Source organism: Helobdella robusta (assembly GCF_000326865.2).
Source record: "Helobdella robusta unplaced genomic scaffold HELROscaffold_22, whole genome shotgun sequence".
NCBI lineage: Eukaryota > Metazoa > Annelida > Clitellata > Rhynchobdellida > Glossiphoniidae > Helobdella > Helobdella robusta.
Window position 1 is genome coordinate 400,624 of NW_008704170.1, and position 17,660 is coordinate 418,283.

The following is a 17,660-nucleotide window of genomic DNA, read 5'->3' on the forward strand; positions in this document are numbered from 1 at the left end:
TGATAACGATTACACACACACACTCTCTCACACACGTACTATTAGAAGTGATGGGCCGGGATCGCTTTGCTTTAACCGTCTGGAGTTATCATCTGATATAATTTTTCATCCTATAAACTAATAGAAACTTTTTTTATGATACAAATTTGTCTCGTAACTCTTTCATAGAAACATTTTTTCGATACGTTATGAAAATAATAATTTTTTAAAACAGAGGAACAAATAAACATAATAAACAAATAGATAAACAAACAAATGAATGAATGAATGAATGAATGAATGAACGAATGAACAAACGAATGAATGAACAAACACACGAGCGAACGAATAAATGAATGAATAGATAATTACGATTTTATTATATTAAAATATTTATAACGTAATGACGTTTTGTGCGGTGTAAATTGATGAGATGTTTTATTCGAAGCAGCGAGACGTGATGTCATTTTTTGTCTTGTATCGAATTAACAGTATTAGACAGTGTATGAATATTTATGTGTCTATAAAAAATTTCATTTACAAGCGGCCAATCAGACATCATCTTCGCCACCGTCTGAACCGCCGACCGCCACAAAACCGTCACCATCGGTACTACTATTACTACTACCGCTGTTTATCATATCTTTGTGGAAGATAACGAGATACATAAACCAGTATAGAAAACTAAATATAGAAAACATAGACGGAAAAATGAATCTCGATTTCATGTCTATGTTGCTCGCTATTTGATCGTTGGTGTTCACGTGTGGTTTGTTGTTTGCTTTTGTCAACTGTGGTGTCAGTGTTGCGGTTGTAGCTGCTACTACTGCTGCTGCTGATGTGGTCGGCGCTGCTGATGACAATGAAGAAATGGATAGTGATGACAATGATGAAGTTGAAATTAATGACGACGGCGTTTTCTCAACTAACGATGATGACTTCTTCGCATATGTTGATGTTGTTAGCAATGTTACTGAAGCTCTTGTATTTGTTGTTGTTGATGTTGTTGTTGTTGATGTTGTTGTTGATGTTGTTGTTGATGTTGTTGTTGTCGTATCTAAAACTGTTGATATTTTTCTTGATGATGTTATTGTTGATGTTGTTGTTAATGTTATAGATGTTGTTTGTAAAATTGTTGTTGATAGTGTTGATGAAGTTATGAGATTTGTTGTTGTTTTTGAAATTTCCACGCGAGTTTTACCCGACAAAACAACATCATTAGCGAGCTCTGCCTCCGAGAATTTCATCCCTGCAATCTTCATCTCAACAATTTTTGCGCATGACGTGACTGACCCATCGTCATCTTCATCGTCAAGTTTCATTTGGGTTCTTCCTATTTTGTTGCTCGTATCAGGATTGAAGTTATTAATTCTAACATTACTTTTGTTAACACTGTTACTTTTGCTACTAGTATTATTATTATTGTTATTATTAGTATTAATAATAGTAGTAGTAGAAGGAGCGGGTTTAGTAGCAGCTATAGTAGTTGCATCTTTAGTAATAGTTGTAGTGATAGTAGTAGTAGTAGTAGTAATGGTTGTAGTAGTTGTAGTAGTAATAGCAGAAGTAGTAGTAGAAGTAGTAGTTGTAGTGCTTTTGGTTGACAACTCCTTAGTGCTCCATTTAACGAGTATACATTTACTGCGGGGAGTTGCGGAGATAGAATTACTGCCAGGCCAGTTCTGCTTACTTTCTTTCTTATTTCTTTTCTTCACGTAATTTCTGACGTCATCGTCGACGTCATTAAAGTATTTCCTCTTGTATACGTCATCTTCGTTGTAATCTGTGATTGGTTTTAGTAGAATTGTTTTTGTTGATATTTTGTTGTTGTTGTCGCTGCTGATGGTGGTGGTGGTGTTGCTGGTGTTTTTGTTGTTGTTAGTGTCATCGCTAATAATTGTGATGTCGTAATTGTTGTTATTGACGTTGGTTTCGTTAATGTTGTTGATGTTTTTTGAACTGTTATCTCTGTTGCTGTTTAAAACAAAAATGTTGTTGTTATTATTGATGTTGTTGATGTTGTTGTTGTGATTATTGCAGTCGTAATTAAAGTAGTTGTTGCTGATGTGAGCTGATTCAAATCCAAAATTATCATTGAAAAGGTTGTCATTGCCGTGTGTGATGTCATTATTATTACTATTATTATCATTATTGTTGTTGTTATTATTATTATAGTTGTTGTTGTTGTGGCCCGTGTAGTCGCTAACGTTGATGCCGTAAAAACGACAGCTTCTCTTGAGAATTTTATTTCGGTTAAAATATCTGAAAAATTTATTCAGCCCAATTTTCTTGTTAACGCCATTATTATTATTATTATTATTACCATCAATATTCCCAAATAAGTAGAAAATTTTTGAACTATCCGAATTTTCCCTGTTGGTTCGATAACTCGACCCCCTCCTATCTGTCGGATCGGGTCGGTATCGGTTACCGAAAGTAGTAACATTCCCATAGTTTTCGTAATTATCATCATTTAGACTATGCTTACTATCCATGACAATATCATCGTCATTGTTATAAGTGTGGCTGACATCATCATCATCTTCGTTCTCATCATCTTCCTTTTCATCATTATTATTCCTAAAATGCTTTTTTCTTTTTTGGCTATAAGTGAACTTCCTAGAGATATCCAAACTATTTTCGCTTAGATAGCAATCACTACTATCATTATCTTTATCGTCGTCATCATCATCATCACCATCGTTATCAACATCATCATCATCGTTATCTTCATCATTACCGTCATAATCGGCTTTCGATTTTGCGACTATTTGCGGTTTGCTGGACTGTCGGTTCCAGATACCGACCGGATAATTGGATACGTAACTGACGATGGCGTACTCAACTATGGAGGCGAATATGAAGAGGAAACAGGTTATCGTGTACAAGTCGATGCTCTTTAAGTAGCTGGGTGGTGACAATGGTGAGTAAAATGAGTGAAATTTTTGTGGTGATGAACAAGATGATGATGTGACCTGTTTAAACACAAAAATCATTATATTTTTAAACAATAATCAAGTTGTTATGTATTTAAGCCAGTGATAAAAAATTGAACTTTGTTTGTCAATAAATATTATAGTAAAAGTTTTAGTTATTTCATTCAATATTTTGTTTATTCATTCGTTAATTCATTCACTCATTTATTCGTTCTGCCATTCATTCATTTTCTAACTTATTAAAAAATTACACTTTTCCCATCTACCTATCCACTAATTGGACCTCACCTAATTTTCGGAAGAGAGGCATTTGAAGCAGACATGAGTGTGGTTATGGTCAGTACGGTGGTAATCCCTAGGGCTATCCTGGCTGGTCCCGCGTCCTTGGGCAGCCAGAAACTGAGCCAGGAGGAGACGACGATGAGCGTCGAAGGCATGTAGGTGTGGATGATGTAGTAGATGAGGTTGCGTTTCAGGTAGAAGAGGCAGGAGAGGCTTGAGAAGAGACCTTGTGCGTGTGGTTGTGTGTGCGGTTTTGTGTGTGTGTGTGTGTAATTGTTTGCGCAGTTTTGCTTCTACTTTTACACACATTCAAGTAAAAAGGCTGATCTCTTTGTAATCAAACCCGGCCACTGCATTAACATTGTCAGGCACTTTACCGTTAAACCACCGTTTTGATACATATTCACTTTTGAGTGAAAACAGCTAAACGTAGTTTATTAATGTTATTGTAAGAATATGGTGTTATATTAAAAAAATTTTGCCGAATATTTTATTTATTTTATAGCGTGTTGAAATCATTATGAACGACATTATCATGATCATCAATATCATTGCCATTACGTCATTGTTCAGTCATCTTCATAACTGACCAGTGCTAAGAATGGTAGTCTTATTGATGACCTTTATACCAATGACCTTGGCCTCGATCATCTGGCAGTTGTTATTGGTGGTCACCGATTGGTCGGCCCTGCCCAGCCAATTGTAGGCTATGTGACGTGTCGAATACGCGTCTGATAATATTAGGATAATGATTGTATTGTGGTGATGGTGAAGGTGATGATGATTGTAGGATGATGATTGTGACGGTAATGATGATGGTGATGATGGTGATGATGATGGTGGTAGCAGGAATCATCATCATCACTTACAGCTCTCAATTACCAGAGAGCAGATTTGTTTGTCCATTGGAAAGTACGTGAGGTCCATCATGCACGAAACCACGACGGTCAGTCTGTCACGTGATGATGATGGTGATGATGATGATGGTGGAGGGGTCAGTAGGTTAGGTCAAAATCATGATGATGATGATGATGATGATGATGATGATGACTGCAAATCATTATTATGTGATAATGATGATGATTGTTGCGGTGATTGTGACAAAATGACGAAATTAACTATGTTATATTTAACCAACATAATTTTTACATATGTGGCTTGTGACGATGAGATGATGATGAAAAAGAAGAAGATGATGATGATTGTGATGCTGACGATGGTGTGATGATGATTGAAGTAAAGTTAATCATGAACATGCTAAAGACGATGACGATGTTAACGATAATGAATGAAGTAAGGTAATATCAATGATAATTATCAAATTGTTCATCTTCATCAACTTCGTCATCATCGTCGTATCTTCATTGTCATCGTACTCACCTGATACTCAGTGTTACAGTTCCATTCTCACTTAACTTGAGGAACATGTTTCTGGCTGTAGCCTCGTGAAATTTGGCATTTTTGGCGTTGGCGAAAAAGGTGTCCGGCCACCAAAGTTTGTCGAGCATGACGTTGCTAATGTACAACTCGTCTGTATTTTGGTGACATCATCAGTGACGTCATTTTCGTCGTTGTCATTGCTCACGTGGTGCATCATCATTACCAACAAAAACGCCATCAACATCCAAATCTTCTGATCACCATAGCTTATATATATTCATCATCGTTGTCATCATCGTAATATTATTATAATCATTGGTGACGTCATTGTTTACATCATCTTCTGCTTTCTCACAGGCACCGGTATCTTCAGTATCAGTATCTATATCGCTATATCCATCGTCGTCACATTTTTCATTATTATCATCACCCTACTCATCGCCATCATCACCCTTTAAACTGTTATCCCCATTGTCGTCGTCGTCACATAGTTCCCTACCGTCCCTAATTGGGCGGGACAGTCCCGAATTTTTCCATTAATGTCCCACGTCTCTCTTCTTCAGTGTCCACGGGACGCTTATTTGTCCCACTTTTTGCTCAACCAAGAACCACATATATATATATATATATATATATATATATATATATATATATTGGCATATAATGATGAAATTTGAAGCACACGAAAACATACAAAGCGATGGTTTCTTTGAAGTTTCTAACTCAATTACATCAATAAAACCATACTTTTAACATTCAATGCCATTCTAGTGATGGCTGTGATTCTAACAAACCGTCAAAGGAAACTTTACTATGCCGACATTTCAACTAGTTCAATTTCGATGATGATTATGATTTCAACAAGACATCAAAGAAAAATACCGACAGATTATTTATTTAACTATATTGCGATATCGATGATGATTATGATTGTACCAAAATCAATTTATATATAAATATATAGGGCATTATATATATATGCACTATATATGATATATATAAATATGATATATATATATATATATATGATATATATAATGATATATATAATGATATAAATATATGATATAGATAAATATACAGTGTGTCCCGCTTTTGAAAATTCGAATGCTGGCAAGTATGGTCGTCATCGTCATCCTCTTTGATGAATGATGACAGCTTCCTATTTAAAAATACTTATATGTGCAATACATTACATACCTATGCTCTATTGCAGGCGTATCTGCAAAACTTTTTTATTGCTAGGGGAGCTGTCTTCATGAATGTTATACCAGTTTTACCGCCGCCACTACTACTACTACCATCACTACTACTAAAACTAATACTACTACTTTTATTACTACGCAAAACTCCATATCTTATTAGTATTCTCATTTTTATTTTCATCCTATTACTAACGTGATGTGATGTTGAACGTTGAACTGTCGAATTTAAGCCTGTCGTCAGTCCAGTGTTGTACGAAAAAAAATTCAATGGTAAAGTCCTGAATAGAATAATTTAGTATATTATTTCAGAATTATTTTGTTAGTTAATTAATTGTTTAGTTGATTGATTAATTAATTAACTAGTTAATGAGCTTGTTAATGAACTATATATCTATCCATCGATTTTTAATTTACGAGTGTGTATAACGTACAGCCATACATCTATTATTACATCCATTTATTTAATTATCCATTTACAAACTGATTTATTATTTCATCCATTCATTTATCAATTTATTCATTCATTCATTTATTTAACCATCCATCCATCTATACATCCTTCCATCTATCTATCCATCCTTCCGTCTCACTCTATCCATCTATCCATTAATTATTGACCATGTTGGCTTCAGATATAGATGAGAATTTAATGATGTGCAATGTTACTCCCACAATAACGGGCTGTCCTGTGTGTGTATGAGAGAGAAAGAAAGAGAGAGAGAGAGAGAGAGAGAGAAAGAGAGTTTGTGTGTGTGTGTATGTGTGTGTGTGTGTGTGTGTGTGTGTGCGTGATATCCTGTTATATCCAGATTTATATTAGTTAAAATAATGAAAAACGTTCATTTAAAAATGAAAAATAATTGGAAGAGTATTGGAAAGCATTTTTGAATCCGAACACAAACCTTTGTAATTAGGTCGAAGACGTTTATCGTAGCCAATAAAAAGAGAGTCAAGTAGGTCAGTGACGTCATTTGGGTCAGGCAGTTGTTGTGGTTGCTGTTCTTGTGGTAGTAGTGGTGTTGTGAAAATGGTTTGTTGTTGTTGTGGTTGTACTGATTGCTGCGTTTGGTTTTCAAAATCGGTTAAGCTGTAAGTGATTATGGAAAAAAAAGTAAAAGGTCTATTACACTCTCTTGTGGTTCAGAGGAATCAACAACAACACACAAACATACGTGGGCAAATACATGCTAAAAGAAGCATCATAGGCGATGATATAGCGATAGCCCGGCAACTTTTTTCATGTTCGAATTTGACTCGGTCATGGCACGCTCCAAGTAACATCGCTTACATTTAGTGAAGAATCAGATAGTAAATGGAATGGAATTGTAGGATTAAATAAAAGTAAAGTGAAAATCCGATTTTGACCGAACGCAAACCAGATCAAAAATCTGATTGGTCTGTTTGCCTATATTTGTCCAAGTATCACCTCTCTCTATGTTTTCCTGATATAACTAAGATGGTCGCTGTTGCTGTTGAAAGTTTTTTAAACCAAAATTTAAAAATCTCATATCTGGGCTTACAAATGAGTCGTTCAGCTGATCTATCTGACATTTCAGTGAAGTAAAAAATTATTATTTTTTATCATGCTTGGATTAGAAGCAAACAAAATAAACTTTAGAATTAAATTAAATTAAGACTTTTTATCCCGAATAAATTAAATTCAATTTGCTTATACTTTGTTTAAGACTGGTCTATGTTAATATATTCTACATTAATTTTTTCTATCTTTCAAATTTAAATGCTGCAAAGCGACAGATACGCCTCTTGCTTGTCTGTGCTCGGAAATCAAATAGAACCGGGCATATGTGCGTGTGTTTGTGTGTGTGTGCGTGCGCGTGTGTGTGTGTTTGTGCGTGCGTGTGTGTGTGTGTGTGTGTGCGTGTGTGGTGCTTGTAACTGTTTTAACATTGTTAAATATAAGTTTAATCTCAATGACAAAAAACCGACGCAATACATGCAATGTAACATGATTGAAGTTAATGTCATGTAGTTAGACATGTCTAGACTAACGACTAGATTATGCTAATAACAGCAACAGTCAAAACTACAGCAACTGCTCTGAAAAAATTATTTCTCAGTTTATAAAAAATAATTGTTACTTAATTAATTAATTTGTAAATTAATTAAATCAAATCACAAATTGTCCGTTCGTCTGTACAACCTAACCACTAACCATCATCTTCGTCGTCGTCATCATCATCGTCATTATCATCATCGTCAACAACATCATTTTCACATAAGAAACATCATCATCGTCTTTATTATTATTATTATAGCAAACATCAACATCAAAAACAATATTATTACCATCATTATCATCATCATCAACAACATCATCATCATCGTCATCTTTGACGTCATCAGCATCGTCATCGTTGACGTCATCGTAGACGTCATCATAATAACTATTGATTAGTTAATTAATTTAATTAATTAATGACAAGATTGACTAATTGATATGACGTTTATAGGCATTAAAAAATTGCAAAGGTATGCATGCATGTAAGGGAACGTGACCAGACAAAAATTAATAAATAAAAGTTTAGAATTAAAAAAAACGAAGGTATGCATGTACCAGAATACCTCCTAACTACTAATAAATAAAAAATGTTATTAGTACCTGGATATTATTATAATTTTTTAAAATAATTTTTGTACATACAATTTCACAACTGCATAATCGCACGTTCGTATGTAATGTAAAAATTAATTGTGCTCGGTCAGCGCCGGGGTGGGCATAGGGACTGGTTTGAGGAACGAGATACGGAGGCTCGTAGATTGCTGGATGTTGTGCACAAAACCCATCTTGCTTGGATAAATGACAAAAGCAATGATGCAATGATGGTAGCCTACACAAATGTACAACGTATCTTGCAGAGGGGTTGCGCAGAATGAATGAGTCCTGATGGACGGCGAGGGCTGATGAACTACAGGTGGCTGCTAGCCGTTGCGATTTAAAACTGTTTTATAAAGGTCTTAAGATGGTATATGGTTCACGTGACTCTGGCAGTATATCAGTACATTCACGGGATTGTACGTCGCCAATAAAGAGTGGCCTTGGCTTTTTGGCCCTTTGGGCAGAACATTTCTGCAGGGTGCTAAATTAAAAAATCTTCTTTGATGACGCGGTCCTGTTTGAGCTGCCGTATTTAGAACCCAATTATGATCTTGAAGTTCCCCTTAGTTTGCAGGAGCTGGATAAAGCAATATTTCGGTTGTCATCTGGAAAAGCACCCGGTTTGGATAGTTTGCCGGCAGAGTTGTTTAAACACCGTGGTCTACATCCCAGGAAGAAGCTGGTGAAGCTCTTTGATCGCATGTGGGTGGAGCTGTCGGTTATTCAAAAATTCAAAGGTGCTCTGATCGTTTATATATTTAAAAAAAGGCGATCGATCGAACTGGGACACTTGTGAAATTTACCAAAACAAAAGAATTTAAAAAAATTTTTGATTAAAATTGTAAAGCAAAATTTTTAAATCACCTTGCAAATGTTTGCAGAACGAAAAATAACAACATGAGCCATAAATAAGCAGGCTGCTGCAGTCGATACATTAGCGCTTGTTGTGGACTTTGTGGCAAACACATCGGCGATTATAAAAGTAGTGTCAACAACAGATTTTGTTAAATTGTTTGTACGGGTTTTTTGAAAAAGTAAGATATGCTTTTATAGAATGCAACTATTGTTTGTATCATGATACTTGTGCAAATATGAAAACACTAGACAGAAAATAGATACAATATCATTTATGTCATCGTATGAATAATAATAGGTATTATTAGCTAAAACATTGTCCAGGTTTACTGTAATTTGTTGTTAGCTGCTGTTGTTGGATACAAGAGTTGGATAGTGGAGTTAGATATTATGGTTAGATACCGTGGTTGGGTCTAGTGGTTAGATATATTAGATGAATACTGTGGATATTGGTGTTAAAATTGATGTGTCAGATGCGTTCACTTAGGTTGGGGTAAAATTTTTACAGTTGTTTATCAATCGCTGGTAATCCGATTGCTGCTGTTGTCGTTGTATCAAAATTTGTTGTTTCAGTTGATGTCATTTTTGATATTATTATTGTAATAAGAACTGTTTTTATGTTGTTGCTGGTTTTGTTTAAAAGTAAAGACTATTGATATGTAGCTGTGACAGCTTTTTGTTGATGTTGATGATTAATATTTATTTAACCTATTACAGATAGTTTTTGCAATGTTGTAACTTCAATAATCAACAACAAAAAAATAAAATTATTTTTCAAGTTTTAAATCAAATTAAGTTCAAACCAAATTAATCTAAACTAAATTTAAAACTAATGTTTTAACATTCTCCAAAAATTAGACTTTATTATTATTTTAATTTTAAACGCGGTTCTAATTGATTTATTTTTATTTATCTTTATTAAAATTATTTTTTCCTAAAATCAATTTGCCTGCTCTATGTTTCATCGACTGTCCACAAAAAGGCGCGCGTAGAGAATGTTACGTAGGTTTATATGGAAAGAGCGGATGAATGCTTAAGACCCACACACATGTCTGTTCACATCTTTCAACCAACCGCTCTAGTTTATAATTTGTAACAATAGTGTTATCATTAAAAGTTGTTGATTTTAATTTTGTAGGAAGTTGAAAAAGGTAATAAAAAAATTGTTTTGAAATCATTTTATTATATTGACAATGAACACTTCATGTTAAATCAAGTATTCGATTTGATTATAAAATCTTTCCTGATTTAAATAAATAGTTGTTTAAATTTCAATACATATTTGAAGACGGCTGACGACGGGGTGATATTGTTTGAAAATGCATTACCTCAAAAAATGCTTTTAAAAGAAAATTGAATACAAAAATATTATATCGGTAATAAATAAGAACATAATTTAAAGATATATGTATGTACATATATATATATATATATATATATATATATATATATATATATATATATATATATATATATATATAATATGTATGTATATATAAATATATATATAGAGAGAGAGAAAGAGAGAGAGAGGTTTGATGAATGCAGGAAAGAAACGCCAAAAAGGAGCTTTAAAATCAGATATATGACCTTTGCATAATTACGGTCAAACAAAAAACTTGACTTGATTTAATTTCATAGAAAAAACAACAATCAAAAAAGTTGTTCCAAAGAAACAAAATCATTTGATGACGTCAGACGTGCCTGACTGATGACGTCACCTAGCCAACGATACTTCGTCCAGGTCTCGTTGATCTCTCGTTGGATGCCTTGTACTGAATGGGAGACTTCCAACAGTTCAGCCAGTTGGTCATCACGTGATTCGCTTTCCTCGGATGCTTCCAAAAGTATCTTACGACGTCTGCACACTTCTGTCACCAGATCCAAGATGACCGACAACTGGCAATACTTCCGGTAGATTTGTGGCTGGTAGGTGTTGAGGTGGAGCATTTCAAAAGTTCTGAGTGGGAGGTACGTGTAAGATGGCGGAGGGGTGGGGAGATGGCCCTGCAGAGGTGAGCACACGAGAGAAGCTGGTGGTGCGAGTAAGGTCATGTTCACGTGATGTTTTAAGGGGAAGGTCAACTTGTGAAGACGATGAGCAGCTGGAGTGGTAGATTCAACAACTTCTTCTTCAACAGCTGCAGTTGAAGTAGCAGTTTCAGTAGCGATGGTATCAATGAGCTGATGGCATTTGGTGTGCAATATATTTTTGAAGTTGTTGTCTCTCATTGAAGCACCTACTCCACCATCAAACACGTTGGTGTACTTCACCACCATCTTGACATCTTCATCGGAATCGTCACCATCATCACCGTTGACCTTGATGCAAGGGAGGCTTGAGAGATGTTGTTTGGAGACGAGGATATCCAATCCCTGTACACGACATGCCAGCTTCAAGTAGCCGATGTACATGCCCTGCTCCAGCTGCTGCTGCTCACTCGTTCCCAAACTTGACCCGAGAATATCAGAACTTCTCAGCGTAACAAATTTTAGTAAATTACAACCTTGTATGTTTCTGCCAACGTATTCGTTGGAAAAAACTTTTCGCAATGGCATCCAAGATAAAGAAGATGACGATAATGATGGTGATGTTACGGGAAGCCAGGATGACGAAAACGACGATTGTGAAGTTAGAGACAATATTGAAGATGTTTTTGAAGACATCTTTGTTGATCTTTGAAGGTCCGAGTTGACCAGTAGAAACATGGTGCAGCTACCCTCCGTTATCATTTCATAGTGCAGATGGCCCAAATCTTCTGTCCCAATGATGTCCTGTAGTGTACTGATTGCATTCAAAATGGCGTACCTCAGGATGAGGATGTCCTTCCTCTCGTTCCAATTTTTTTCCACCTTCTTCGATATCGAAAGTTCATTTTTCAGCGCTAATTTAAACTCGTTGACGAGGGACCAATTGCTGACTACTTTCATTAACCAATAAAAATTGTTCTCCAAATCCCAAACTTCATCACACTCCACTTTCACCGTCGGAAGCAACACGTCAGCAGTGACAATGATGTTATCGAATGAATGCATCAAACATGTGATGTAGAGACCTCTACTAGGTTTTGCAACAAGATAACTAGATGGGTTTGTTTTAAAGATTGGGAAAAGTTTGCTGACTCCAATTTTGTTGCTGTTGCTTGTTGGTGAAGATAATCTTACAAAATTGTTTATCAATTCTGTCATGTTCAGTTTTTTCAAGACAAATTCAAACTTAGTTTCAAACACTTCGAAAGCATTTAAAAGCATTTGAGTTCTTGGTTCTTTAGTTTCTTGATATTTGATAGGCAATTCTGCCAAGTAGTTAATTTTAATCATAGCAACATCACTTATTGTAAATTCTCTATCCCCATGGTAGAATGCATTGAACACTCGTCGTCTTATGGAGCTATCGGCTGCAGTCGTTTTGGCAATGAGTTTCGATTTCCAATTTAGAGACACGATGACATTCTTGTCATCGAAGATCTCAACGTCTTCGTGAGTTTTGTAAATCAGCGATCTTTTTAGTCTGTTTCTACCGCTTCTTTGACACGATGGGATCTGCAAATCTTCATTATCCATTTCATACTCCACTTCATCCGCCTGCTCTTCGCTCTGAAGTTTCTTCACAGACTTCAAAACAAAAGTTGGAGGACCGTAATAATATTCATCAAACATTTTCGAAAATTCAAAATTTTTGACAAATTTAATAAATTTGTTTTAATTCGTAATGAACATATGATAGTTCATACCAAAATGACACCTCACTTGAAACACTCAAATTTTATATACACAACCCATTCGTCGATGCGGCTAATAATGACACTTTACAATCATTTCAGTTTCTTTGTTTGAAGGTCACCATAAAAAATGTAAATCTAATGCGGATACATGTGATACTAGCATTTCTTTGTTATATTTCAATATGTCAAACACTCGTAAATGTTAACTGACAGCTCTGTGTATGAACATGCTTGTGGTAAGTTTAGCATACAAAATAGATTGATTTACTATCTATTTAACGATTGCAAATCCTAAATAGTTTATTATTTCTGGAACGTTTAATAAATTTGTCCAACTAGTATCTTCTTTCCTCATTGTTTCTAGCCTACAGTTTGGGTACTAACAACAAACTAGTCTCATTCATCGTATTATCATTAGGCTATTATTAATCAATTTTATTTGCGTGTGATTTTTAAACAGGTGATTAGACTTAAATATTAAAAATCGAGAATGATTGGTTGAAGATTTTTATTTAATTTTTCTTCAAGAAATTTAAACATTTTTTATTTAATTTTTATTTTTTGATTTTATCAAATTTTGTGGCCAAATAAAATATTGTATTGTATTGTATTATTAATTACTTTATTTAAGTCTAATCACCTGTTTAAAAATCACATGCAAATAAATTAAAACAACGAGATTTAATTGTAAATATACTAATGAATAAATTCACGTTAAAAGCATCGCTTTGCGTTAATATTGAAAATTGTTTTCAATTTCTTAAAAAAAATAAATAAAAAATCTTAATATTTCAAACAATTATTCTCGAATATCCACAGATTAGATTAGGCATTTTTGTTATTAAAATTCATGTCATGCAATCGTAAAAATCGTATGATGGATTATATTAGAGGGGGCTAAATAATCCCTGAAGTGACTATACTCCACTTGTTTGACACCCCAGCTGGGTATTTCTAACTGATAAATTGTTATAAAATATTTCCTTCGCAAGTTATTAAATTTTACTAAGATCGATTTATCTTTCAATGAATAAGTTTTAATGTTATATATTTCTGGTGGTTTATTGAGTTTGTTTGTTTGTGTGTGTGTGTCATTTACTAATTTATTGTTGATAATTTTGAACATTTGTTCTTTGGTTAACATACCCGTGTGAACTTTGAACTTTGAATTTTGGCTCCACTGTTTTTTTAATATTATTTTTAAACTAAAATTAATAACATTGACAAATACAAATATCAATAATGAAAATAATAATAATAATGCCAAATAATTTAAAAATGATTTAATTCCAGTTTATTATTTTTATTATTCCATTCAGAGGGCTTTCTTTTCGATGCGTGAATCAGCACGTCATATGCAGTTTTTCACGTGCCAGGTTGAGATCACTTTGCAACGTCTCACTGATCATCAGGTTATTAAGTTCACATTACTTTGTCAACATTTAGCTGTAGCCTTTAATGAATTCTTGAGTTGAGAATGATTCTGAAATCTTTTATTTGGTTTTGAGAACATTCTGGCCTAAGTCCAAAAAGTAGGAGCAATAATAATTTCATATACACACTGACTTTTATCATATCAAATGAAACGAATTTAGGACAAATTTGAGGTGAAGTTAGCACAAAGGAAGAATAGAAGAACGTTTAATTAAATTTTTAAATAAATTAAAATTGAACAAACGAATCAGTGAATCAATGAATTAATAAATGAACGAACGAATGAATGAATGAGCAAACGAATGAATGAACGAACGGGTTAATGAAAAATGACTTGACTAAATGTATTTTTGTTCCGTGCTAGGGGTAAAGAAATTTTTTTCAAAAACAATTGATTAGAAGCCTTCATCCCGTTTTGAATTTGGGTTGAAAAAGTATTAATTTTAGTAGTAGTTGTAGCAGTAGTAGGTAGGTAGGTAGTAGTAGTAGTAGAAGTAGTAGTAGTAGTAGCAGTAGTAGTAGTAGTAGTAGCAGTAGTAGTAGTAGTAGTAGTAGTAGTAGTAGTAGTAGTAGTAGTAGTAGTAGTAGTAGTAGTAGTAGTAAAAGCAAAAGTAGTAATATTAGTAGTAGTGGCAACAGTAGCTACTAATTATTATAATGTGATATTATTATAATGATAATATTATTATTACATTATTATTGTAATATTGACTCAAGACTTATTTGTTTTCGATTTGATTTTTGTTCGTTATTATGTACTACACGTACTCAAACAATTGTTTATTCTTTCGACTATAAAGTAGCGCTTTTGAAATTTTTTCTTTTTTTTTTAATTGGCACTTTATAAATTTTTGAAATAAATAAATAAATAAAAATATTGTAATATTGTTATAATGCTCCGACTGACAGGCTATCGGAAGCCATGGGATGATGTATTTTTAGTTGCCACGCCTTCCAATTGAAATATGCTCTCTCGCTGGCCTACGAACGACAGATAGATATGCATTCACTGCTTGAATGTGGTTTTCTCTATCCCATTTGTGTCTCTTACTCTCTCTAAGCCAACTCTCTCTCTATCTTTATCTCTCTCTTCTTTTTTTCTGCTATTCTCTTTCTTATTCATCCATCTTTCACCATTTCTCTCTCTCTCTCTCTCTTTCTCTCTCTTCTGATTTTCCTATTTTGATTTAATATCTACCCTTCATGAGTTTTTTTTCCATACCCTATACACACGCCAATAATAATAACGACACTATTACAAGTTGGTCATTCTTTTTATTATTATTTTCCCTATGGTTTTTTATTTTTATTCTTTTTGTTCTATTGTTTTGTTTATTTGTTTCTATTTTTTATAATATGCGTATTATGTTACATCAACTTCTGTTATTCTCATATATTTTTTGAGATCTCATTTTTTTTCTATTCGAAACATTTCTTTGATATTCAAAGTTCTGAAGAGCTAAAACCGCTCAATTATTTATATACATACATACATTTAGACAGACAGACACATACAAACACGCACACACACACACACACACACACACACACAAATAAACAAATAAACATACACACCTATACACATCTACACATATTCACATACGCGTATGTGTATATAGACGTATGAGTTTTCGAATATACATATGTGTGTATATGTATAATTTTGTATAACCATGAATATACATATGTATAATATGTGTGTATGTTCATATGATATGAGAGTGTATATGTATTTGTATTGGTGTGTGTGTATTTTAGTCTCTGTATGTGTCTGTATGTGTTCGTTCATCATTAATTCATCTTTTTTTACGTATTTGCTTGTTGGAAGGTGTAGAATGCAGATAAACACGTCGTTTACCCACATACAAATATAATTGTTTAAGGCTATATATATATATATATATATATATATATATATATAGAGAGAGAGAGAGAGAGAGAGAGATAGGGAGAGAGGAAGAAAGAGAGAGAGAGACCATCTGAATCGGCGGTAAACAATGAAATTTTTAATAATAATAATAAAAAAATATTAGAAGTAGTAACTACCGCTACACTTTTACTACTACTACAATTACTACTGCTTCTACTTCTGCTACTACTACTACTGCTACTTCTACTACAACTAATACTATTACAAAAAATAATATTAATATATTATTGTTAATATTATTATTATTATTATATTATTAACCATATATATTTGATGAGTATATATTTGTATGCAAACACACGTATGCATTCTGGAAGACAATAAAACGCATTGATTTTCCTACCCCAGCTAAACTATCATAGAAGATGCCCATGTGCGTGTGTGTGTGTATGTGGTGTGTGCGTGTGTGTGTGTGGTATGTGTGCGGTGTGTGTGTGGTGTGTGCGTGTGTGTGTGTGTGTGTGTGTGTGTGTGTGTGTGTGTGTGTGTCACATTACGTCATTACTTAATGAATCACTTTATATTATACGCCAATCTCTTCCCATTTTTAATGGTTGCCGATCAAACTGTTTATAATCAAGCAGTCGTTCGTTATTTAATTCATTGGTTAAAAAAATATTTTCATTGAAATGATAAATATTTTTAAAATTAAAATAAGTTTTTAAGTAATAACTAGTAAGTATTTTACTTTCCCAGTATTTCAAACCATTTTAAAGTCTTAAACATCTTTAACCATTTTATTTTCAATTCAAATTTGCAGAAAAATTCGCCAGAGTTAGGTGATGAAGCAAATTTTCTCGCGTCTTTGTCGGTCGATACATGGCGACATATCATTAAAGAGGGTGATTGTGAAAGAATTTGATTTTTTAAAGTAACAAAGAACAAAGGCGGTCTGACCTTTTGAACTCGGATGAACTTATATCTAAATTGTATTTGTGGGTCAGTTCATCGAATGGTTAACTGGCTCTGGGTGTTGATTGGCTGCTGAGGCGTGTAGAAATTGGGTCACACCCAGAGGTCAAATTACTTCATGTGTGTAAGTAACGAGGTGTCCTACTTCACTTACGTACATATTTGGTGTCAACCAACCATAGATATCTTAATTAAATTAAATTTTTGTTCTGTTTCATTGCTTATTTGTTTGGTTGTCCGTTCGTTTGTTTGTATGTTCTTAGGTGTCACGTTAATGTGTTTTATTGATGTTTTTTGTTGATGTAGTTTATGACATTGTTGTTCATGTCACTTGTTTGTGATTATGTTGAAGAATGAAAGAATTGAGTTTTGTTGATGTTGTTGGCGTATCTTTCGACGATATTG

General features: G+C 33.8%; 2 protein-coding genes across 2 annotated transcripts; both read right to left on the reverse strand.

Moving 5' to 3' along the window:
* Window positions 1-2,795: 2,795 nt before the first annotated feature.
* Window positions 2,796-6,751, reverse strand: HELRODRAFT_121545 (hypothetical protein; the record flags this gene model as incomplete). The annotated part of the gene is made up of 8 exons (XM_009018558.1): window positions 2,796-2,886; window positions 3,204-3,423; window positions 3,788-3,928; window positions 4,067-4,149; window positions 4,578-4,728; window positions 5,976-6,060; window positions 6,401-6,468; window positions 6,685-6,751. Coding segments are annotated over 8 exons (906 nt in total), but the record flags the coding sequence as incomplete, so codon positions are not given.
* A 4,156-nt stretch (window positions 6,752-10,907) lies between these two features.
* Window positions 10,908-12,914, reverse strand: HELRODRAFT_171875 (hypothetical protein; the record flags this gene model as incomplete). The annotated part of the gene is made up of 1 exon (XM_009018559.1): window positions 10,908-12,914. One exon carries the CDS (start codon window positions 12,912-12,914, stop codon window positions 10,908-10,910), a length of 2,007 nt encoding a protein of 668 aa, XP_009016807.1.
* Between the last annotated feature and the right edge of the window lie 4,746 nt (window positions 12,915-17,660).